At 39.5% G+C, this 24060-nt stretch overlaps 2 protein-coding genes across 4 annotated transcripts in view; both read left to right on the top strand.

The window, feature by feature from the left end:
- BORCS7 (BLOC-1 related complex subunit 7) overlaps nt 1-24060 on the top strand; it is a 115771-nt gene that overhangs the window by 34128 nt on the left and 57583 nt on the right. The window lies entirely within an intron of this gene.
- Nucleotides 1-24060, top strand: part of WBP1L (WW domain binding protein 1 like) — a 48108-nt gene that overhangs the window by 13121 nt on the left and 10927 nt on the right. Inside the window, exons 1-2 of one of the 3 annotated variants that reach the window (XM_078151082.1) lie at nt 12787-12874; nt 13919-14016. In XM_078151082.1, coding sequence (XP_078007208.1) covers nt 14004-14016 — 13 coding nt within the window. In that variant the 5' untranslated portion in view covers nt 12787-12874; nt 13919-14003. Of the gene's footprint in view, nt 1-12771; nt 12875-13918; nt 14017-24060 lie in introns of those variants that run through there. The other 2 variants (XM_078151083.1, XM_020967603.2) reach the window with 2 other exon arrangements.

Raw genomic sequence — 24060 nt, 5'->3', positions numbered from 1 at the left:
GACATACACAAAGGTTTAAGCTTTACAGTGCACTTGACATACGTTATCTTATCCCATACAATTTAAACACTTAAACTGCTCTACAGTTATTTCTGGGCTGTTAATTTTGCTTCTCTTCCATGAAGTAGGAGGACAAATGTTATGCTACTTTTTAATTCTTACCTCCTGAACTGCTATGAGTTTCTCCACAACATTGTGAAGTATATATTACATGTATTATTAGCCCATTTTAAAACGAAGATTAGAGAGGTCAAGTGACTTGTCCAGTGTCACGCAGTTAGCATAAGAGCTAGGACTTGAACTCGGGTGCCAAAGACTAGTGCTCTTTCTACTATATTACTGTTGGCAACTATGACTGTTGGCAGTGTACTAAAAAAATCTGTCTCTTAGCAGAGAAGATGAAGTTAGAATTAGTCAATGAAAAAGTATTTGAGGACCTGCTTTGTGCCCAGCTCTCTACTAAGTATTCTAAGAGAATAGGAGTCCAGAAGTGGGCTCCCCCTTCTTGGAGGACAGGTAAAATTCACACACTGGAAACAATTGTAGAGCACTTAAGTATTCCTGAGCAGGTCAAAACATCACTGCTTGTAGATGTCATTGATTGTCTTTGAGAACAAAGGACAAACAACCACAACAAATTGTATGAAACAAGTTAAGTAAGTGCAGTTTAAAGAAAGATGAATAAATAGAATAATCAAAGAATGCTTTATGGAGGCAGTGAGACTTGCTCTGGGCTTTGAAGGAGAAATAACATTAATAATTGACATTTACGTTACTCTTTAAGGTTTGTGAAGCATTTTGGTACACTTTAGATTGGTGGAGAGGTAGGAAAAGGAATAAATCAAGAACGTTTGGGAGGACAGTAAAGAAATGAAGTCTGTTTAGGAGACTGAAGATGAGGTTGGATAAGGTGAGGCCAAACTAAGGGCCTTGAAATTCAGACAAAGTTTTGTCTTGATTCAGGCAGCAGTGGAGAACCATTTTAGATTCTTGAAGAGGGGAGTGACGTGTTAAAGCTAATGTTTTGGGAAGGTCTGTCTATCATATTAGTAAGATTAGTAAGTTAAGATGCTCATATAGATGAGCATAAGAAAGACTCATTACTAGGACTTAGAGAGGAAACCGGAAAAGGGGCTTCTTAATGAGTGTCATGTCTAATTTTAAATTTGCTAATTAATGACTTGAGTCTGGCACCATAGAGATATCCACTTGATAGGATAGAAGGAGAGCTAGCCACTCCACTCTGATATATTGGTTTTGTGATTGACGTAAGTCCCTTAACCTCTCATGTGATGTAAGCCAGAGATATCAAAAATGCAGGCCACAGATTAGAATGCAATTGGCAAATATTTAACAAAAATAAAAATACAATAGAATATAGATAATGTTAATATGTAGTTTTCTGAGTCAGTATGCGTCCAGCAGGGTTTAATGGCCCCTGTTTCTATTTGAGTTTGATACCACTGATCTAGGCAATTATCTTTAAGACCATGAGTTGTAAAATAGGTACCAACGTGCATCTGTCAAGGAAGTTCCTTACTTACCAGGAACCAGTGGAATCACAAGTACAGTCTATTCTGGGACGATAAGTAGGCTGAGTACATAGTAGGTAGCCAGCAAACACTCATCCTTTTCATGAATCTAGAAAATCAGGAAGACATAAAAGTTATGTGTTGGGGGAAGAAAATAGGCTCAATTTTTCCAGCTTTGTCTAATGTTAAAATTTATGGTTTTTAACATAATAAGAATTCCCCCAAAACCTATCTTAAAGTTCATTTCCTAAAAATAGTTCATTGATCATCAACAGAAAGGAGGGATGATATATCCTTAACCATGACATTGTGATACTAACATTGGTCCTTGTAGTTGACATGAGTTTTGTTGTTTTCTCCGTGTTAACTTTTTTTCAATCCCTAATGCCTAGCATATAGTATATGCTTAACAAAATCTTGTTTTTAAAAAATTATTTTATAATTGATATTTTTTTCTTTCCCTCTTACCCCCCCCAAAATTAAAAGGGAAAAAAAGATTGAAAAAACCCCTTATAACAAATATACATAGTTAAGCAAAACATTCCCACATCTGTGTCCAAAAATGTATGTCTTATTATGCATCTTGAATCTATCACCTATATGTTGGGAGGTGGGTAACATAGATTAGTCCTCTGCAACCATGTTTGGTTATTGCATTAATCAGAGTTTTAAAGCTGTTTGTTTTTATAATGTCATTGTTATTATATATATTCTTTTTTTGGGGGCGGGACAGTTGGGGTTAAGTGACTTGCCCAGAGTCACACAGTTCCTAAGTGTCAAGTATTTGAGGCTGGATTTGAACTCAGGTTCCCCTGACTCCAGAGCCGGTGCTCTATCTACTGCGCCACCTGGCTGCTCCTTGTTCTCTTGAACAATTGCTCACTTCTCTCTGAATCATTTCATACAAGTCTTCTCAACTTTCTCTAAACACATCCATTTCTTCATTTCGTCCAGTACATATTCCATTATGTTCACCTACCATTTGTTCAGCCATTCTTTAAGTGATGGCCACTTCTTTAGTTTCTAGTTCTTTGCCGTTACAAAAAGGGCTACTATGAACATTTTTATACCTATGTATCCTTTCCCTCATAAATATGTGTTGATTGATTCTGTATTATTCTCTTGACATTCAGACAAGTCTTTCCAGGTTTCTCTTGAATCCTCACATTCATTATCTGTAGTAAATTAATATTCAGTTTATATTCATATGCCACAGTTTGATCATTCTCCAGTCACTGGGAACATATTTTGTTTCCATCTTTCTGTTGTAATTAATGCTATGAACACTTTGTGTGTGTGTGTGTGTGTGTGTGTGTGTGTGTGTGTGTGTGTGTGTATTTTCCTGCTGTCATTAACCTCTTTGGGATGTCATCTCAGTATTAAAATCCCTGTATCAAAAGGTAGAACAATTTAGTAAAATTTTTTGCAGAATTACAAATTATTTTCCAGAACAATCAGACAACTCCCAGCAGTGAATTAGTTAATGTTCCTGTCTTCCTATAGCCTCCTCTAAAGTAGTTATTGATTATTTCCATTACTGTTATTAGGCATTTAAATTCTGTTCATGCTGTTAATATTTCTTGATCCTTTGACCATTCATTTAGAGGGGAAGGTCTCAAAATCTTATTTATATCAATTCCCTATAAATTTTGAACAAAAGGCTTTTCAAAGAAGTATCTAAGCAGAGGTTTTTTCCCCCACCAATCTGTATCTTTTCTTTTCTTTCTTTCTTTCTTTTTTTTTGGCTAGGCAGTGGGGTTAAATGACTTGCCCAGGGTCACACAGCTAGTAAGTGTCATATGGCTGAGGCCGGATTTGGACTCAGGTCCTCCTGAATCCAGGGCCGGTGCTCTATCCACTGTACCACCTACCTGCCTCTGATTCTATTTCTTTAAAAGCTTTTTGATTTTATATAATCATGACAGTCCCGTGAATTTTATGACCTTCTATTCCATCTTAGGAATTTTCCCCCTATCCATAATTATGAAATATATAACCTTTCAATTTCCTAGGTTTTTAAAGATGGTATGATGTTTTATATTTAGATCTATTTGGAATTCATTGTGGCTTAAGACATTGATAAGACTTTTTTTTAAAATCAGATTGTTTTCTACTCTTCCTAACAATTCTTATCAAATGAGTCTCTTCCCCAATAGTTTATGTTCTTGAGTTTATCAAACACTAACATAATATGTGCATTGGTTTCTAGACCTTGCTTATCCTGTATTTTCTCCGAATTTACTTTTCTATTTTTAATCTAATATCAGATAGTCTTGATAATTACTGCTTTGTACTGTAGATGTAGATCTGGTAGTACCAAGCCACTTCTGTTTCTGCTTTTTATTCATTAAATCCCTTGATATTCTTGACCTTTTATTCCTCCAGATCAATATGTTATTGTCTAATTTTATATCCTTTTAGTAATTTGATTGTGATAGCCAATAGAACATAAACTCTTTGAGGGCAAGGACTTTCTCAACTGTAGCTGTGTATCCCTAACACTTAGCTCAGCGCCTGGTATATAATAGGCATGTGATAAGTGCTTGTCATTGGGTTTTTTTTTTTGGTGAATCATTATAGAATAATAAGCATAATTTTTTTTCTGTATTGGTGTGTTGTAGACGTGAGTACTGACTTTCCAGTTGCTTATGTCTCCTTTTATTTCTGCATTATATCATATTATAGTTGTATTTGTTTTGTCTGGACTTTAAGATTCATAATAATCTCTGGCTCCACCTGAAAATTGCCTGGATTGTTCTTAGAATCAGAAAAGTGCCTCAGAGGACATTTAGTCCAACCTCTAAGAATTCTCCCCTATGTAGTATTTCTGACAAGTGGTTGATGGTCTAGGCTCTCTGTTTTTTGAGACATTTGAGGGAGAAAAAAAAAACTCTTACAATCTAAGGCAGCCTATTCTACATTGGTAGCTCCAATTATTAAGAAAATATTCCTTATATCAAGCCTAAATTTGTCTTCCTCATGTCTTTTACCATCGTTAAGGTTCTGCCCTCCAGAACTAAACAAAATTAATTTGATTCTTCTTCCACATGACAACATTTCAAATGCTTAGAAGACTGCTATGTCCACTCTAAATCATCTCCAGATTAAACCTTCCCAGTTCTTCCAGCCAGTCTTGGTATGTCGGTCTCTATTTCTCCTCCTCATCTTTGCCCCACATTGGAATGCACTCTTAATTTGCCAGAGTGTTACAGTGGCACATGTAGTCCAGAGACAGACTGGTTGTAGAGTTCTAGAACATTATTGCTGTCAGAATTTGATGAAGGGGAAACCAGAATCCCTAACTTTTAGGGTCGTAGATTTAGAGATAGAATCAACCTGATAGATAATCTAGTTCTGCCACTTCATTTTAAAGGTGAGGAGACCAAGGGCTAGAGAGGAAAATTACTTGCCCAGGATCACCCAGGTTGTAAGTGGCAGAGCCAGGGTTAAAATTTTTGTCCTCTGATTCCAAAGATCACATGACCAGTTAATTGTGGAACCAAGACTAAAAGTCCTGTCTCCTGACTTCTAGGTCATAATGCTTTCCACTGTTGTGTACTGCCTCTCCTGATCAATATTTCTGCTCAGCAGCTTCCTTCAGTCTCTTGCTTCTCTTCACCAACTCCTTCGCTTTAAAAGTCTTGTGTCCTAAGATAATAATGCCTTCTGTGCCATCCTGCCTCTTCCCCTTTTTTTCTTTCCCCTTCAACAACTCAAATTTCCAGTAGCTTCCTCTTACCTCTAGGATTAAATACTATTGAAAAAAAAACTTAGTTTGGCATTTAAGGCCCTCTATAATCTTGTGTCTGTCTACCTTTCCAGTTTTATATCCTATCACTTCCCTCCCCAGAACTCTCCATTCCAGTCAGACTGGTCTGGTAGCTGTTTACTGTGTAGGACATTGTAATTCTCACCTATGTGTCTTGGCACCAGGTTCTCCCCATCCCACGCTTCTTCCCTTTGTAGAATCCCTCGCTTTCTTCAGAAACTTCCTTTTACAAAAACGCCTTTCCTGATCTCCCACTTGTTCTTCAGTTGTTTTTCAGTCCTGTCCAACTCTTTGTGACGTCATTTGGTGTTTTCTTGGCAAAGATACTGGAGTGGTTTGCCATTTCCTTTTCCATCTCATTTCACAGTTGAGGAAACTGAGGCAAACAAGGTTAAATGACTTGCCTGGGGTCACACAGCTGGTGTCTGAGACTAGATTTGAACTCAGGAAGACGAGTCTTCCTGACTGCCGGCCTGGTACTCTGTCTGCTGTGCCACCAAGCTGCTGTAGTTGTTAGTACTCTTTAATTTCATAGGATCATAGATTTGGAGTTAGAAAGGACATGAAAATTCAGGCCTCTTCAGCTTCAGTTACTTCATATTAATTTGCACTTCCTTTTGTACTTGTCACATCCGTACAGTAGAACGTAAGCGCTTTGAGGGCGAACATGTTTCCCTTGTGTCTTTATATTTCCAGCGCCTGCATATAGTACCTTGAATATTGTAGGGCACTTGACAGATGTTTCTTCAGTTGTATTGAACTGGGTGAAGAGAAGGACTGAGAACCCAAGATGAGGGGTTTGTCTTAAAGGAAAATATTTTTCTTTTAGAGTTCCACAAATATTTCCAAAAGTGAATTGAAAACTACTAAATATTACTTTAAAAACTAATTTAGATTTCCTATTTAAATATGTTTTAAATTTTAAAACTGTGGGAAATTGGAGGGTGCCATTTTGGCTTTTAGTATCTCTTAGTTTTAATATCCTCCTATAAGGGAAGATCAGAGATGTTTCTCTTAATGTTACCTGTATTAATCTACCAGGCAGTTGATCTCTTTTTCATGATTCTGCTTGCTTGCTTGCTTCCTTCCAATAAACAAAAAAAACCCAAAACCCAAACCCCTCAATTATGAGTAGTTCGAAACTTTAATCCTTTGCGTCAGGAGCCTTAGATATTCTTGCTGTCAGCCAGTTATTGGAAGGATTTTCCAACCCAGTGCCAGCAAATTAAGATCAAGATGTGTGGATCATAAACAGTGTCTCTGTCTATACATGGATACTTTAAAGAACTTTTCTTCTGGTGAAACTGACTTTTATTCAGTTCAGAATTATAACTCTAAGATATTAAGGAAAACAGTATAAGTCCTTCAGTTTTTGCTGCCACCAGAGAAATGAAATAATTTTTTGTAATATGTATAAATTGCTGAGATGGTTATCTTTTTGTTTTTAAATTATTTTTTAAAGCACAGACTTTTTAAATTCTTTTTTTTGGTTCCACATCCTCCCTTTGCTCCTTGTTCCACCCATTGAAAAGGCAAGAAAAACAAAACCTATTACAAAGATATATAGTCATGCAGAACAAATTTCTGCATTAGCTATTTTTTTTAATGCAAGAAAAACACATCTTCAGTCTATACTCCAAGTCCATGTTTCATCATTGAGTCCTTTGGAATTGTGGTGGGTCATCATGTTGATCAGAGTTATAAGTCTTTGCTGTTAACTGTGTAGATTATCTCCTAATTCATCTCATTTCACTTTGCATGAGTTCATATAGGTCTCCCTAGTTTTTTCTGAAACTATCTTCTTTATCTTTTCTTATAGCACAGTAGTATTCCATCACATTCATATACCCCAGCTTGTTCAGCCATTCCCCAATTGATGGGCATCCCCTCAGTTTCCAGTTCTTTGCCAGTCATGTTTTTTAATTAAAAAGAAAAAAGAAGTAGGGGCAGCTATGTGGCACAGTGGATAGAGCTCTCGCCTTGGAATCAGGAGGACCTGAGTTCAAATCCATCCTCAGACACTTGACACTACTAGCTGTGTGACCCTGGGGCAAGTTACTTAACCCTGATTGCCTCACCAAAAAGAAAAAAAAGTGCTCTCCAGTTCTGAGCCTCTTTTTTTTTTTACCCAAGATAATTTTCCTTTTGTTCCTTATTCAACAAAATGTATAGCAGATTCATTATTTGTTTGGCTTGGGCTACCAGCACAAATTCTTAAGTGAAAACATTTGAAATTTTATCTTTGTATTCACTGCTAATATGAAAGACTTAAGATTCATAGGTTTAGTACTAAAAAGTGACCTTAGAGTTCATCTAGGCCTCTCATTTACAGAATCTCAGAGATAAGTGATTTGCCCAGGTCTCAAAGTCTATTTGAATCCAAGTCTTCTGGCTTCAAACCCAGTAGTTGTGTGCCTGTCCCATGTTGTCTTTACAATAAGTTCTACAAGTCCTTAACATGTTTTGTGGTAATGGAATTTCATTAAGCTGAAATTCAGTGCTTGAAACCAACCATATTTCCATACTTCTGGCTTCTAGTAAATTAAGGTATAGTCTTTCTAGGTAAATTAGCACATGAAAAGAAGCAGCTAGGTCTCATGCCCACACTACCCCTCCAACCTTCTGGATATTTTTGCACATCTAATTTTCAGTTCAGCCGGCATTTATTTAGTACCTCCTTTGTGCATTGGTAGAAAGAATTTTTCACTTGGGGCAGGGGGCTTTTACCAATGAAATCACATAGGTACAGTCTCTATCCACCTCCCCTTTACATTGTCTGTATTTAAGCCAAATTGGACTGCAAGCTGTTCCCTGAACTCTGTCCACACCTCCAAAAATTAAGCTATTCTCCATGACTTGGGAAGATAGACTCCTTTATAACCTTTGCCTTGTCTTCCTTCGGGACTCAGTTTAGGTGCCCATTCTTGGAGGTCTTCCTTCAAACTCCCATTTACTAATGTTCTTTATTTCCTCAATTTATGTTATAATTGTGTGTGTACATGTTATGTTTTTCTAGTAAGATCTTTGATGCCTAGGAATTTTTTTTTTGTCTTTTCTCCAGCACTTAACATTGGTGCCTTACATGTAGTATATGTTCAGTGTTTGTGGGATTGAATTGTTTTAGGTTGTATCTGCTCTATTACCTTCGATGCAGATTGCACACTAAATAGTTCTTTTATTGAAGACTGTGAACATTAAGTTGCTAGAGATCAAGAAAACTCTTGTATGGGACTGTTTGAGTGTAGTAAATTCATTGTAACTAGATCAACCCAAGTTACTGTTACTATGGGACATATGTTTTATTTTAGGGGGTGGCTTCTTTGAAATGGTATTCATTGTAATGGGATGTAATAACTATGTGTGTTGCTGCTGCTGCAAATTATTAAAAATGTATGTCTACCATGTCAGATATCCCTTTTGCCCCTATGATGCATGATAAACTCTTCTGTTTGCATTTTAAAGCCCTTTACAACCTGGCCTTAATCTGTCTTTCCAGTTGCATTATATATCAAAAGGCAATTTTGTTACCACCTTATTAAATTTAATGTGTAAAAAAAGCTTTATATGCATAAGGTTAAAAACAAACTACCTAGAAGTTACAGTTTCATATACAGTCAGTTCTGCTGTAACTTGACATGCATTCCCCAAAAGCACCACAAAATTGTACAATAAAACCTACGGGGCTTATGGGAAAAATGAGGGGCACAATGTTCAAACATTTTGTCAGTGACATATTTAAAAAAAAAAAAGAAAGATAGGCCCTGTGGGGCAGAGGCCATGGTGGTTTATACCAGCCCTCTTCTGCCTACAGTTCCTTCAATAGAAAATACACAATAAATATAGGTTTTTGCCTTGCTTATGGAAGTGGGCATTGGAAGCTTTGCAGATTATGAATTGCATATTATGACATGGCAGAAGAAATAATGCCAAATAATAACCAAAGTTTGAATTATGCTCAACATGTTCCCTAATATATCAGTTGTGTTGGAACAATTCATTTATTCAAAACAAGCCTTCTAGCAAAATTATCTGTACAATCCTCCTTTTTGTTCTTTTGTATATTAGAATGTTTGTGTTCAAGTTTTCAAAAAGAAAGTTTAAGAAACAAAAGGAAAAAACATGGGAGTAATTTAAAGAGCATATCTAAGTGTACAAATACCAAAACATTTTCTGTTTTATTAGGCTACATTCTCTCCTCCCATTCCTACTGTGTCTTTCTCTCACCACTCCCTACCCTTAGAACAGTTCACACTCCCATAGGGGTCACTGAATAGGAGCAGGTGTCTTCTAACTGGAGGTAAGAGGTACTGTTTGTTTGTTTTTTATTTATTTATTTTTTTTAATTTTTATTTTGGCTAGGTGATGAGGTTAAGTGATTGCCCGGGGTCACACAGCTAGTAAGAGTTATATGTCTGAAGCTGGATTTGAACTCAGGTCCTCCTGAATCCAGGGCTGGTGCTCTATCCAGAAGAGGTACTGTTTGGATGGGCTGTTAGGTTCATCAAAAGGTCAGCAGTGGACCTTTGCTGCTGGTTCTTGATGGGTCTACCAGTTGGCTCCAATATAAGTGTAGAATATAGTTGTGTGTGAGTGAGGTTCCCATAGTGAAAGAAAACAGAAGGGGACTATTCACAGGGTAACTTTGCTAGAAATTCACCAACCACGCTTTGAGAGCATTTCTGCAGAATTATCACACTGCAATGGCTTCCAGCTTGAATACGAAAGGATGTCGTTGTACTTTACCCCCTTTCTCTTTGGGCATAGGTGCCCTGTAAATGTCAGAGAAGGAAGAAAAGTGGGGAAGGACAGTGAAATAGACCACATGCCCCTTGGGTACTTTGGGGAGTGTGTGTGTGTGATCACAATGAGAAACTGGTAGGCTAACTCACCTTTTGCTCTGCTGGAAAGTTTTGAAAAGTGCTAGATTAGAGGATCCTTACGATTATAATCCTGATCTTTCTGAGAAGGAAGAGGTAAAGCAGAGAAAAGCCAGACCCTGCTGTTTTAGGAGAAGGAGGGAGGGCAGAGGGAGCAGCTGGCAGAGCTGTTAGAAGGACATGATTTGTTGAGATTTCAGGTTTGTTCTGGCTCATGCCAGTCTGCACATACTGAGGAGCAGTTGGCCAGCCTGTATCTCTGTTCATGAGATTTTCCTGGGGAAGCAGTGTCACAAGATTCTTTCATGTGTTACAGGATGTGATCTCTATTAGGATCTGTGTGGCCATTTTGAACTGGGCTCTCATGAACTGGTGCCAGAAGAATGGCATTTGGAGAGGATGCTGGGCTTAACAGGAATGTTGATGCTCCCTGAAACCTGAATGTTTTGATCTGAAATCAGAGTCTGTGTGTCCTAGCAAAACCAGCAGTCGTAGATTTGCTTTTTCTAAATATAACAAGAAAGTGACTCAGCCTTAAAGGAGGCATCTCGTGGAAGAGCTTCAGATTTTTACACTTGGGGCCAACTAGTGACAACAACCCCAGGTTACCTTTGATAAACCTTGTTTTTGTATGTAAAGATGGTGGGTCTACTAGTTGTCATGCCTCTGGGCCTTGATTTCCTCATCTGTAAAATGAGGAGATTGAACTATGTGACTTTTAAGGACTATATGACGTTTTAACCTTCCAGCTTTAAGTCTGTGGACCTACGATACGCACAAGAATTTCTGGCTGACCCTCAAGTTTTATTGCTTTTCATCTCAAATCTGGGGTTTTAGGATTCTGAGACTAGTACTTTATTTGACTTTGGTGTATTCTTCTCAGTCCGGCTGTGCCTCCCACTCCTTAGCTATGGCTTATCTTAGCACAATTCCCTGGATGGAAATCTAGAGGAAGTGACTATTTCTGTTGCTTACATGTGCTATTGATGGTTATTTGTGTTTTGAGTATGCCAAAATATTCTGGTCATGGTGTTTGCAGTATTTCAGAATAGAAGACAGACAGACACTGGCACAGTCGGGTAGAGCAGTGGACTTGAAGTCTGGAGCCCTGGTTTGTATCCCACTGGACAGAGTTACTAGCTGTGTGATCACGGGGAGGGAACTTAAACTCTTGTGGTCTTAGTATCCTCTTATCAATGGGGTTAACAATAATTCTTATATTGTCTGTTTCACAGGGTTGTTGTAAGGAATGTGCTTTGAAATGCCATACAGATGTGAGGTGGTGGTCATAGTTATTATTTTGATTCTTTCCTCTTGTGGTAGTTTACAAATGCTTCTCATCCCCATCCCCCACCTCAAACACATCCATTCTTGGACTTGTGAGAGATCCGAAGCTGAGGAAACTCTGAGGGTTGTCCTGGACCAGCAAGGGGGTGTTGGGGAATCCAGTAGGCGGTACAATTGTGTTTTGAACCTGAGCATGGGGCTTGTTCTCCAGTCTTCTTCATTTAATTTTAGAGAAAGTAGAGTCACTACTTGCACCATAGCCCCGAGCCCTGAAAACAGTAATTCATACTGTTTGTTTATACCATTGGCCAAATAGGAAAATGTAGTACAATAAAATAAGGGCTGGAGCTGAGGAAGCCATCATGTGACTGAAGTTTCCATTGGCAGCCTCCTGTCTGGATGTGTGCTATGTGCAAGGTCAGCTTGGATAGGAGTCACAAACCCAGTGCTGTCATTTTGTTTTCCCTTCTGAAGAGGGCTATTTTCTTTAGGATTAGTGAAGTAGGCAAAGCTGGAGGTATTAGATGACTCTGGAATGCATCATGCTCCAAACACTTTGCAGTCAAGATTAGTTTAAGAAAGCTCTTGCATCCTAATGGGGGTGTGATTTTTTTTTTCCTGTCTCCACCCACTAGTGAGTGTATTGAAATGGAATATGGCAGCTGTTGGACTGCTGCTTAGCAACCTTTCCTTCACAACAATCCCAGACAAGTGATGGACATGAATCCTGGGACCAATATAGACTTACGGTGTATTTTGATGAGGAAAGTTCAGATTGGAATTGGGCCAGGTCCTTAAGTGTGAAGAATTCCAGTGACAGCAGGGTTTTTGGCCTTTCTTGAAGCAGATTGCAATGTAATCTGCAGTGTAACCCAAGTGTTCAAATTTTATACCTAGCATCCTTCCTGTCTGACTAGACCTTAATCCTGGAATAAACACTTCAGTGAATATTCCAGTTTTACGGGGAAAAAAATTTTATTTTAAACTCTGCTTATTCTGTCATTATACCACCATTCTGTTTAACAATGAAAAATGCAAGATTTTACTTATGCTTAAGTTAATTGAGTCATTTCTCCTCTCTCCCCCACCTTGAGAATTTTGCTGTTTACAAATGTACTTTGTGCCCTGGGCATCTTACCTTAGTAAGCCATACCTGTGCTTCATTTTCTGTAACTTCAGCACTTCTGGAATGAACCACATGTTAGGACAAGAGGGTTGTGATGCTGTTATTACCTGGAGTATTTGGATGAGAAGAGAAACTTATTAAAAGCTATAATGTAATGTAATCAAATGTTTTTGATCTTAGGATAAGGAAACCTGTGTGGGAATCAACAACCAGAGCTACATATGTGACACAGGCCACTGCTGTGGACAGTCTCAGTGCTGCAACTACTACTATGAACTCTGGTGTAAGTTCATGCTTTTGGCTCCGATGCTGTGGGGCTACTGGGCTCTTCATAGATTCTCTTGAGCATGGAGGGAGGGAGGGAGGGTTTGTCTGCACAGTCCCAGGGTGGTGTTCCGTGCAGCTGGGGGGGGTGGGGTTGTGTCTTTAGGCCATGTAGATAGGGCTTGTGGAATCCTTTTGTCACATTGAGAAGATACCATGACTACCTGTGACACTGAACAGAAAAGCTGAGGGAGAAAAGGAGGAAGCCTGCCTTAGGAGACTGCTTTACCTTAGAATCTTACTTTGATGTCTTGGTGGCTTGAGCTGCACAGACCAGTGGCCTACCTGGGAACTGCGGCTTGTTAATGTATACAGTCTGATGTCCTAAGCTTCCTACTCTCATGAGGGGAATAGAGGGTGGTCATGATTGATATAACAGCTTCTGTTCTCAAGAATGGAGCTACTGACATGTACAGAAAACTATGGAGGGGCCCAAAGGCAGAATTTCCTCCTTGGGATTGCCCTCTCTTCATCTACAAGTGCTCAGCTTCACTTTCTCTCATTGAGTTGAGTAAGAGAGCCCCCTCAGCTGCAGGTGAGGAGCCCCAGGGGGAGCTTTGTGGATTCTACAGCTGAGATTTCCCTACCTTACTTGAGAAGTGAAAATAGAGTCTTTTGTTAGTGCAAGAGCTGATAATACTGTTTTGGCTGATTAGTAAAGTAGAAAATGTATTACATGGTTCACTAAATTTGTCTGTGTCATAGGGTTGGGTTGGAAAGAGCTTAGCACTGTCAGCCTCTAACCTATAGATGGCTGGAGCCAAACAGAGTGGGCCAAAGACAGGAGAGTCGGAAATCAAACAGAAGTTTAACTTCAAAGTGAGGGAAACGGTTTTCAAGCAAGGAGGGGATCTAGACACATGTGCTGGGGTTCCCCCACATACACCCATGGTGGGACCCCACACAACATGGGGAGATCTCAATACTTATTAATGGTTGTACAGTGAGCTGTAGCCCTGACAATGAGGGGTAACAACAACAATGTGACAAATTTGATTCATAGCAGGGCTTCATGACCAGAACTTGTCCCAGATTATCCGAGCTCAGAGAACACCTGGTGCTGGTCAAAGCAATACAATAATTGTGTGATGTTGCCAGAGGGTAAGTGCAAAGGATTGTTGTTATGCCAAGCTCAGGGCACAGCCTGCTTGCTGGACCTTAGCCTTGGAAAACAGGGTGTCTCCTAATATCTTGACACTGCCTTGATTGAACACCTTGGTTGCAATCTTTAGATTTTGGGGCCCTTTTAAATAGAAGTTGCTAACAGGTAAGAGTAGAAATACTTTGGTGTACACATCTGAAATCTTAGTGGCCAGTAGAGATCTTCCCTCTATTAAAGAGATAAGATCAGTATAGAATAAGTATTTAGTGGGGAAAATGCTGGACATGGAGTCAGAGGAGACCTAGCTTGGAATTCCTTTTCTGACACATACTCGATGTGTGACCCTGGGTAACTTACTTAACTTCTCTGGGCTTCATTTTCTTCCTCTATAGAATGGGGGTAACAATAATACCTGCCTTACAGGGGCACTTTAAAGATCTAATGGGATGATTGCATGTGTATGTGAACTGCTTTGCAAACTTTAAAAAACTACATAACTGTCAACTATTGTTAATGATCAGTTGTGGTGTCCAGCCCTTTTTCAGTTGGTGTAGTAGGAAAAGTAAGGCCTGGGAGTCAGAAGAATCTTGTTTCTGGTCCTGGTTCTACTTGATTTCCACCTTGGTTGGCATCACTTTTTTCATCTGTAAACTTGGACTAGATGATCTTGATTCTTTCCAGTTCTAATTTATATGTGAGTAAAAATTTGCATACATTTTAATTCAAGTGAATTAAATTCATTTTGTCTTGAGAATTTGAATTACCAGCTTAAATATACATTTGGCAGTACTAGTTAGTTAAGACTTTTCTCTCCAGGACCATCTGTGAGATTGTGTATCTTGTGGATAGGTAGAAATAAGAGCATTTGCTTAACCCTTGGGGTGGTTGCATCAGTGCCATATTTACCACTTATCTAATTTTGAAAGGCCATCTGCTAAGACTGACTAGCTTGAAATTCTACCTCTGCTCGCTTCTGAACTCTATGAATGCCGAGCTGGAAACATTATATAGGTTTTGCAGAATGTTCCTTCAGAGGGTGAGTAATTTCACTCTCCCATCCCCTGAAATAGAGAGGCCTGTGAAAAACCCCAGCTGAGGCTGGGGCTGGTGGATCACCTGGCTGCACTCGTGCTGTGCCTGACAGTCTTTCAGTGGCTGTGTGTGTTGTGTTGGAGTCTGTCTACCCTTCCCTTGCTTCCTTTGTCTCAGAGGCCTCATCTCAAGGGAGTTGTCATCACTCATCCAGGAATCTCAGTTGTTTTTTTTTTAATTCAGTGTTTTATTGATGCTGTTATCTCCTCTTTAGTCTTTGATGTACCCTTGATTTCATGCCCTCCCATTTTTTCCATCACATTCTACCCCACTCCCCAACCCATGCCTTTATCACCTGCATGCTCTAATTTTCAGTCTCTTCCTATCTGCTGGATCCTTTCCTGATGCCTATAGATACTTCCCTATCCTCAAAAATCTCACTTGATTTGATCATACCTGCTATTGATTCTCCTATATCCCTTCTTTAGGGAAACAGTTTTCTCTTTAGTCTCCTTTAAAAAGCTGTCTACATTTGTTGCCTCTGCTTTCTCTCCTCTCATTCTCTTCAAAATCCTCTGTAATCTGGTTTCCAGCTTCATCACTCAACCAGAACTTCTCTTTCCAGAGTTGCTAGTGATCTCTTAATTGCCAAATTTAGTGGCCTTTTCTTAATCCTTTGCCTTCTTGATTTGACTGTATCACTATTGACCACCCTTTTTTCCTAGATGCTCCCTTTAGATTTATGTGACACTTCTTTCTTGGTTTATCTTCTGCTGTTCTGCCTTCTTTTTCATCTCCTTTTTGGGTTCATTATCCATGTTCTAATTATTGGTGTATGGCCATGTTCTTCTCTTCTTTTTTTTCCTACACTTTCTTGGTGACCTCATTAGCTCCCATCTTGATTCAGATGACTCAAAGATCTTAAATCCATCCATAGTCTGTCTCCTGAGCTCCAACTATGCACCATAAACTGCCTGTTATAGGCCACTCAGTTTCAACGTCCAAAACAGCTCATTATCTTTTGCCTTAAACTCATACCTGTCCCAGACTTCCCTGTTACAGTCAAGGACACCCCAATCCTTCCAGTCACTCAGATTCACAGTTTCAGTGTCTTCCTCAACTCCTCTTTCTTACCCCACGAATCCAGTTCAGTGGATGAATCTTGTTACTTCTGTGTCTGCAATGTCTGTCCACTCACATAATAACCACTGTAGTTCAGTCCCTAATCACCTGTCACCTGGACTTCCATTGCAGGGTCTTGGCTTTCTAATTGGTCTCCCTACTTCAGGCCTTTGCCCATTTCAATCTATCCTTTACACAGATGCCAGTAATTTTCCTAAAGTAAATCTAATATGCAGCGCTTTGATCAATTAAGTAGTGGTTCCTTATTACCTCCAGGATCAAATTTAAATCTCGGTTTTTTAAAAAATACATTGAATTTTATTGTTTTAGGTCAACATTGTCTCCCTCCCAACTCACCTTTCATTATTAAGAAAGCAAAAAAACCCAAACCAGTTGCAAACATGTACAATCAAGCATGACAGATTCCTGCATTGGCTATCTTTCTGCTGGCTTCTGCAGCCCTTCACAATGAAGCCTCACTTCCTGCCATTCCAGTCTTCTCACACATGACACCCCTCCACATGCTGTTGATCCGGCTTCCCTGCCCTTCTTGCTGTTGCTCAAACATGACCCTCCACCTCCTGATTCCTTGCCTGGGCATTGGTTGTTACCAGTGCTCTTCTTCCTTATCCTTTTCTGACTGGCTTCCTGAAAGACTCAGGTCAAGTACCGCTTTTGTGGGAGGCCTTTTCCAGTCCTTTTCACTACTGGTGCCTTCCCTTTTAGATTACCTCTCATGATATATATCTTGTAAGTACACAGGTATTTGTGTGTAAGCACACATTTTGTCTCCATTAGGATGTGAGTTCTTTTAGGGCAGGGATGGTGTTTTGCCTTTTATTTATATTTTTTATTTATATCCCCAACTTTTAGCACAGTGCCTTAACCTCTTAAAAAATGCTTTTTGTCTGGCTGAAGGACATTCTACAGGAGGCTTTTATTGGTATTGTCCCTCCTCCTTTCCAATAACTTCAACCATTACCCTTCTTTCCCTCCAGTGCTTTCCTTCCAAAATGAGTCTTCTGTTTTTGTTCAGTCCTTTTAGTCTCATGTCTGACTCCATTTGGGGTTTTCTTGGCAGAGATACTGGAGTTCTTTGCCATTTCTTTCTCCATTTCATTTTACAGGTGAGGAAACTGAGGCAAACAGGGTTAAGTGACTTGCCCAGGTTCACACAGCTAGTTAAGTATCTGAGGCCAGATTTGAACTCAGGAAGGTGAGTCTTCCTGATTCCAAACTCAGTGCTTTATCTATTTCTCCACCTAGCCAGCCATAATTTAAATGCTTGTGTGATCTTATTAGAGAAGAGTAGTTGTCTTAGTTAATAGAGCATCTAATTGCTATACCTACTTTGTATCAACTAGGTGCTGATTAGTGTGGATGAGAACTCTTTGAGGTGGAAGCATATATCCAATTCACACTATTCAGAGTTATAATTATGTAAAATATAGGGGATTCTAGCCCAATGGAAATATGCCCTGCAAATTTGAATAATGCCACCACTTCTGGGGATTCCTTATTTGAAATAATTAAGTCTAGCCACTTGTCTCCTTTGTAGAATTGTAAGCTCTTTGAGGGTGGGGGCTGTTTGTCTTTTTATTTCTCTGTATACCTTGAACCCAGTAAGTGCTTAGTAAATGCTGATTGACTGTTGATTGATGCCTTTTGTCTAGATTTCACAGTCCTTTCCTACACCTTCCTTCCAGATTGAACCTAACCTAGAGACAAGGGAAAACTATTAAGCCAACACTTACAGTGTAGTGTTTCGGTATATAAAATAATACTGACCTCCCCCAGTTCTGGATTGGGGGAGGGCAAGCTATCTTTCATTATTGTTTCTGTGGGACATTTAATGGTTTTTCCAGTACTTAGAATTCAGTGAGCTCATCTACTTCAGTGTTCTCTTCTTTCCCCTTTAGTTATTAAAAGAAAGAGATACCTTGCTTTGCCCATTCGGGTTATCAGCAGATGCCTAAGCTGTGGGTGAACGAATATCAGGGCAACCCAATAAGCAGATAATGAGAAATCAGTCCTCACCATGTCACAGTATTTTTGGTGGCATAAGCCGTTTAGAGTCCTTAAGAGTTACTGGGAGAAGGTTGTTATGGTATTTCAAGGGTGAATTAGTACTGAAAAATTCCTTAATGTTTCCAGTATGTTTCACAACTTGGATGAAGTAATTCCAGATGCTAGAATTTAAATAGAAATTTTAATTTTTACTTTGTATTAGCCCACATAAAGAGTGGCGGAAACCTCGTGGGAGCAGAAGAGGCAGAAAACATTTTGCCCAGGGAGGTTACAAGTAATGAGGTGTGTTCTTGGCTGTTGTTGTAACTAGCTGTTTGGAGGAATGAAACTGTAGGCCACCTTCTAGATAAATCTGTGCCTTCATCTCTTCCTTCCACTTGGAAACAATTCTCTAGGCTGTTGGGGGGGGGGGGCTGTTTGTCTGTACCTAGTAGAGTGCCTTGCACACAAAAGCATTACTCCCCACTTCCTCCTTTCTCTTTCCCTTTCAGTGGGCTGGAGAGGGGGTGGCTTGAAAGGTCAGTTGTTTGGAATGGAAAGAAAATTAAGCTCTTGGCTGGGACATATCTCCCTCTGACACTCATCCACATCTTGTAGCCTATGGGAGTGGTTCCTGCAAACAGGACCTCTCCCTCCTGCTTCCTCTTTGAGAACTGGTGGAAGAGCAAGCCTGGAACTCCAGAAGAGTTTGGTAGTTAATAAGGTGTATGCATGGATTACCATACCCCAGGACAATCTCTACTAATCTTACAAATAGGAAGCAGAAAAGGAGGAAACAATTATTGTTTTGAAAGGCTTATGGACTAGTGAATATAATATATGAAGCAGGCAGACAAATTATATTTAGATGTTTAAAATGCAGCTTCCTTTCTGGGTTCATGTTCTACTCTGACACTTATAAAACCAAGGCCTTCCTTCACCTTGGTTTGTTTTTCTTGGTGTCTGTGCCCAGGTGGTAGCAGGCCCTGAAAGGAGCAAATGAAGCTGATGCTTCCTTTCAGATAGACCCTTTAGGAGCCTTGGCTGCAAAGCAGAAGGAGTCCCTTGTGCCCAGAATTCCGTTATCAGAGCTAGGTAGGTAGAGAATGTGGCAACAGAGGGTCACAGCTTTTTTTGGCATTTTATTTTCAGTTTTGGGGGAGATTTAAGGTTGGAAGCTTTTCTTGGTATACCCTCTCCACACACAGCCAATGTTACTCTCCCCTTCCTTTGATATCCCTTAGCAACTTGCCCCTCGCCTATGTACTTATCATATTTGGCTTTAGATGATGTTTACTTGTATACCTATCCTATCTCTCCTCATCTAGGTTGTAAGCCTGAGGACAGGGACCAAGTCTCATTCATCCTTGTATCGGTCCAGGCGAGAGAACAAAGCATGATGGTAGTGGTTAGGGAGCCAGGAAAACCAGAGTTCAGGTCATTCCTTCAGCATGTATGGCTTTGTGACCCTGGGCATGTCTTTTAACCTCTCTCTGCCCTCAGCAACTCTCTAAGACTGTAAGTTGCAGAAATGGTGGCAACCTGCATTAGTAGAAGCACTTACTTCCTCTGGGAGTTCTTACACCAGTGAAGTCAGATCTTACTCTGTCCAACCCTGTTCTTCTAGCACAGGGTCCTATACACAGTAGGAGTTTCATAAATGTTTGTTGAATTGAATTGAATCTTCTCTTCAACATGTTGCCCTTGAAGGGAACGAAGAGCAGGACAAGAAGAGAACTAGGGCAGGAAGGAAATAGCTTACCTTTTGCAGGGATAATTTGTAACTCCGACAGTGGCCAAGATTCCAAAAGTGAGTCTTTTCTGCTGAAGATGACTTCTTCATCGATCACTAGACTCCTGGTATTTCACCTCCTCTCAGTAAATCTGCCAGTGTTTTTCCTCTTTGATGTTATTGGCCTCTCCTGATAAAGAAAAGCTGCACATAAGCGCTACCCCAGGGAAGGAACGTTGAATTTGGAATAAAGCGCCTAGTTCTCATATCAACTCTTTATGGCCTTTGCCATTTTGAACCTACTTTCACTAGTACCTTCTAGATTTTAATCAAGGAAGTAGTAAGGATTTTTTTCATTCTGATGACAGTGGGGGAGGAGATAAGGAAGATTTAGCCAGGAAGTCCTTTGGCAGACTTCCTCTTAGAGTGTATGTCTAACCCTTCATAACTGCCATTAAATATTGAACTACAGTAAGCCCCAGAAATCTTGCTACTTCCTGTCTTCCCCGATCAGTTCATTCATGTTAACTGGGAACAGTCAACTCCCTCCCTTGCCCCCTCCAAAAGGCATGACTGGGGCCTCAATCCATTATCCTTTTTCTCATGCTCTTATAATTCTCCCTGTTGACACAGGGACAGGGGGCATCATGAGCCCTGTGGACATCTATAGGTGTGGCTCTAATAAAGCAGTGTTAAGCAGTGTGGCATGGAACTCCATCATATCGTTGGTTGGGATGGCATATATTTTCTTATGCCCAGTCTCACACAAATAAGAAGCCAGCTAGGTGCCAGGAATACAAAGATGAAAACTTACGCAAGGACACATATAGATTGGCTTTTAAAGATTTTGTTTTCAAAATCAAATTCTGTCACTTACTGCTTGCATGACTTTAGGCAGGACACTTAACCTCTCTCTGCCTCAGTTTTCTCATCTGTAAAATGAGGGGGTTAGACTGGATAACTTTCCAAGATCCATTCCAGCTCTAAATCTGTGATCTTATGATCCAGTGATTCAAATCTGTGGAGAAGTAGATAGGAATTATGCTTGAATAATCACAGATAAACCTTCTTTATAGATGATTTTACCCTGATTTGCACTTTAGTATGAGAGTTGGGGGGGGGGAGTGGGGCAGAGGAGAGAATGTTCCCAGGGAATTTTCCAAAGATTACATGAAGCATAGTGTTACTACGTTCATTTAATGACTGTAGTCCCATTATATTTATCATCAGTTTGTCTTAAGTATGTCAGTAGGTCAGTAGTGTTTACCTCCAAATTAGAATATTCTTTCTGGGTCAGTTATGCATATCATTCTGTATCCTATTCCAGCCATGACAGACCTTTGATTGGTTTTCCAAGAGACAGAGAGAAATAAGTTGTTCTTAAACTAATTCATTGTCACAGGTGGTGATTTTTGTGTTAGAATTTTAGATTAAAAAACATTAAAAGAGGCTTTTTTATTGCTTTTGGATCTGTTGTCATTTCTACAATTTCATTTCTATGGACAAGTTGTCTAATGATTTAAGTGAAGTAATCAATCTTCTAATAGTCTGAACTTCCCAAGAACCAACCTTTGGAGGGGAAGGGGTGTAGTGGAGGATTATAGGTGTCTACTCTTTGTGACACTTTGAAGTGCCTTGCCCAGTCAGCATTGTCAGGAAGTCCTGCCTACTTTCTAGTGGTAAAACTTAATTTCTGTTGAGTCTCTAGGGCCTTTTGCATAGAAACCCTTTGCTTTTTCTGTATGCCAAATACCAGCTCCTGAGGCTATCAAGAAGGTATACTTTGGCTTATTGCTAGAGAATTTCCCACCAGCAGAGCAGTGACATTTTCCCAAGCTTATAATGAACTCTGAGGTGCATGACCTGGTCCTTTATATTTGATTATGCTTTAAAAAACATGTTTTCCATTTTCCTGAAGATGACAATATTTCCCGCAATGAGGTCACAGCTTCTAAAGCAGTCATTGAAGAATGCAGTCTCTGGGTCTTTTTGGTGTGTGTGTGTGTTGTTTTTTTGTTTGTTTATTTAGTTTTAGCTTTCTTTTTTAAACTTTCTTTTTTTCCTTGTTTGTGAAACCTACTAGAAGAAGGGAATTTCATGAGAAGTTTGCACAGCTCCACAGGGATCAGTACAGACATTTCTCCTTCAAGAGGACAGTGGCGCCAACTTGACTTGGATGGGTTGCTCTAGTTAGTTTTGTATGGCTAATATCAGAATGCCTTCTGCCCTACTTCCCACATATTTATAGTTAAGTAGAACCTGTTCTTCGGTTTCTGCACATAGATTAGTGCCCAGTTATGCCACTAGACCAGCTTTACTTCTGGTACAGTTTCCCTCCAAGTCTCTGAGAAACATTTTTGGTTGGCTTAACCCACCCTTGCAAACAGGCATCTGCTAACCACCCAAGGCAAGCAGTGACTTATGTTAGGTAACTGGAGAGGCATGCTGGCTTCTTATGTGTTTTAATTACCAGTGCTACCTCCTAAGAAGAAGACAGATCAATTCAAAATAATTCCTGTAGGAAAATGACCTTGAGGGGGGATCTGTTTTACAAAGCAAGGCTGGGTTGACTTTGCCAGTTGCCCCATTCTTTTTTCTATCCACATTCTGGCCTCTGACATGTCTTCCTCAAGTACTACCCAACTCATCTTCTGTTATTTTCTGCCCTGGAGTGTCAGATTGGTAAGGATATTTTTTTTCCTTTTCTTCACAAGTCTACCTTGCAGCTTGTATGGGAATATATTTAAGGCTTTGTCCTAGTAGCTCATGTTTATATAGTACTTTAAAGTTTTAAAGCACTTTCCTCATAACCTTATGTGGTAGGTAACAAGAATTACCCCCATTTTATAGATAAGGTTATTATATAAACTCAGGTATTATATTATAGATATTATTTTATATATTGTAATATTTGTTATGTGGTATATATTTATTATGGAGATAAGTGATTTGGCCATAGTTGCACAGCTAGTAAGTGTTAGATTGCAGAGTCAAACCCATGTCTTCTGACTTAGACTCCATTATGCTTAGTATTGTTATGGTGATGCTAAAAATGAGGGGTAGATTTATCATCAGAATCAACTTGTCAGATTTTGTTTTAAAAGGATATATAAATATGTGGCTTGGGAGATGATAATTCCATCCAACACCATCTTTGATGGTGAAAAGATAGGTTTGTCTCTTAGAGCCCTCCTCCATCTCCTTACCTTCCTCTTGACCCTTAAAACACCATCCAACTGTCACTGTGTTCTGCTGAGATTCCCAAATCTGTGTCTTTACTCCTGAATTCCCTCTGTAGAATCTCTACCCAGATACACCTCAACTTTGTCATGTCCAAAACTGAACTGATTTGCTTGGCTTAAACTGCCCTTCCCTGAATCTGCCTTTTCTTTTGATGTTACTATCATCTTTCAAGTTACTCTCCTTGTATTCTGCATTCTAGCCAAACTGGACTACCCAGTGTCCCTTGTTTTCATTCTGCCTTCCTTTTATTTCCATGCCTTTGATCAATCGAAGTCAGAATCAGAACCACCTCTGTCTGTTTCAGTGTCTTCTTCCTCAGGTGTCCAGTCTATTTAGCCTTTGCTCCTGACTAATCCCTCCTCCTCCACTAACAGTGATGTCTTCTTAAATTTAATGTAGCTATGTGTATGCATTGATATAAGTCTCACCATGAGGGCAGGCTCTTACTTTCATTTGGTATGGAGAAATGGAAATTGTACCAAGTGGTTGAAAACTCAGACTCCTTTGTGTTTTCTTCTAGGACAGTAAAGCTTAGGCTACATTAGGAGAAGCCTCATGTCCAGAAAGTACCAGCTGATAGTTGTGTTGTGCTCTGCGCTGATATGATCACATTGAGAAATAATATAAATTCTAAATATTAAAATATATAAAATACCTACCAAGAAATATTCAAGGTCTGTAGAAATACAATTACAAAACACTTTAAAGACAAAAAATAAATGTCAAATAATTGGCAGAGCATTCATTGCTCATGGTTGGGCTTCAGTGAAGAAAAATTATGGAATTATTCAGTTGGTGTTATATCAGTCAAACTGTCAAGAAGTTATTCATAGAGCTTGACAAAATAGTGGCAAAATTCACTTGGAGCAGCATGAAGTCTAGAATTTCAAGGGAAATAAGGGATGAG

The sequence above is a fragment of the Phascolarctos cinereus genome, unplaced genomic scaffold (assembly GCF_003287225.1).
Source record: "Phascolarctos cinereus isolate Bilbo 61053 unplaced genomic scaffold, phaCin_HiC Scaffold_3;HRSCAF=262, whole genome shotgun sequence".
In the NCBI taxonomy this organism is placed as follows: domain Eukaryota; kingdom Metazoa; phylum Chordata; class Mammalia; order Diprotodontia; family Phascolarctidae; genus Phascolarctos; species Phascolarctos cinereus.
This window is presented reverse-complemented; position numbering and strand designations above follow the sequence as displayed.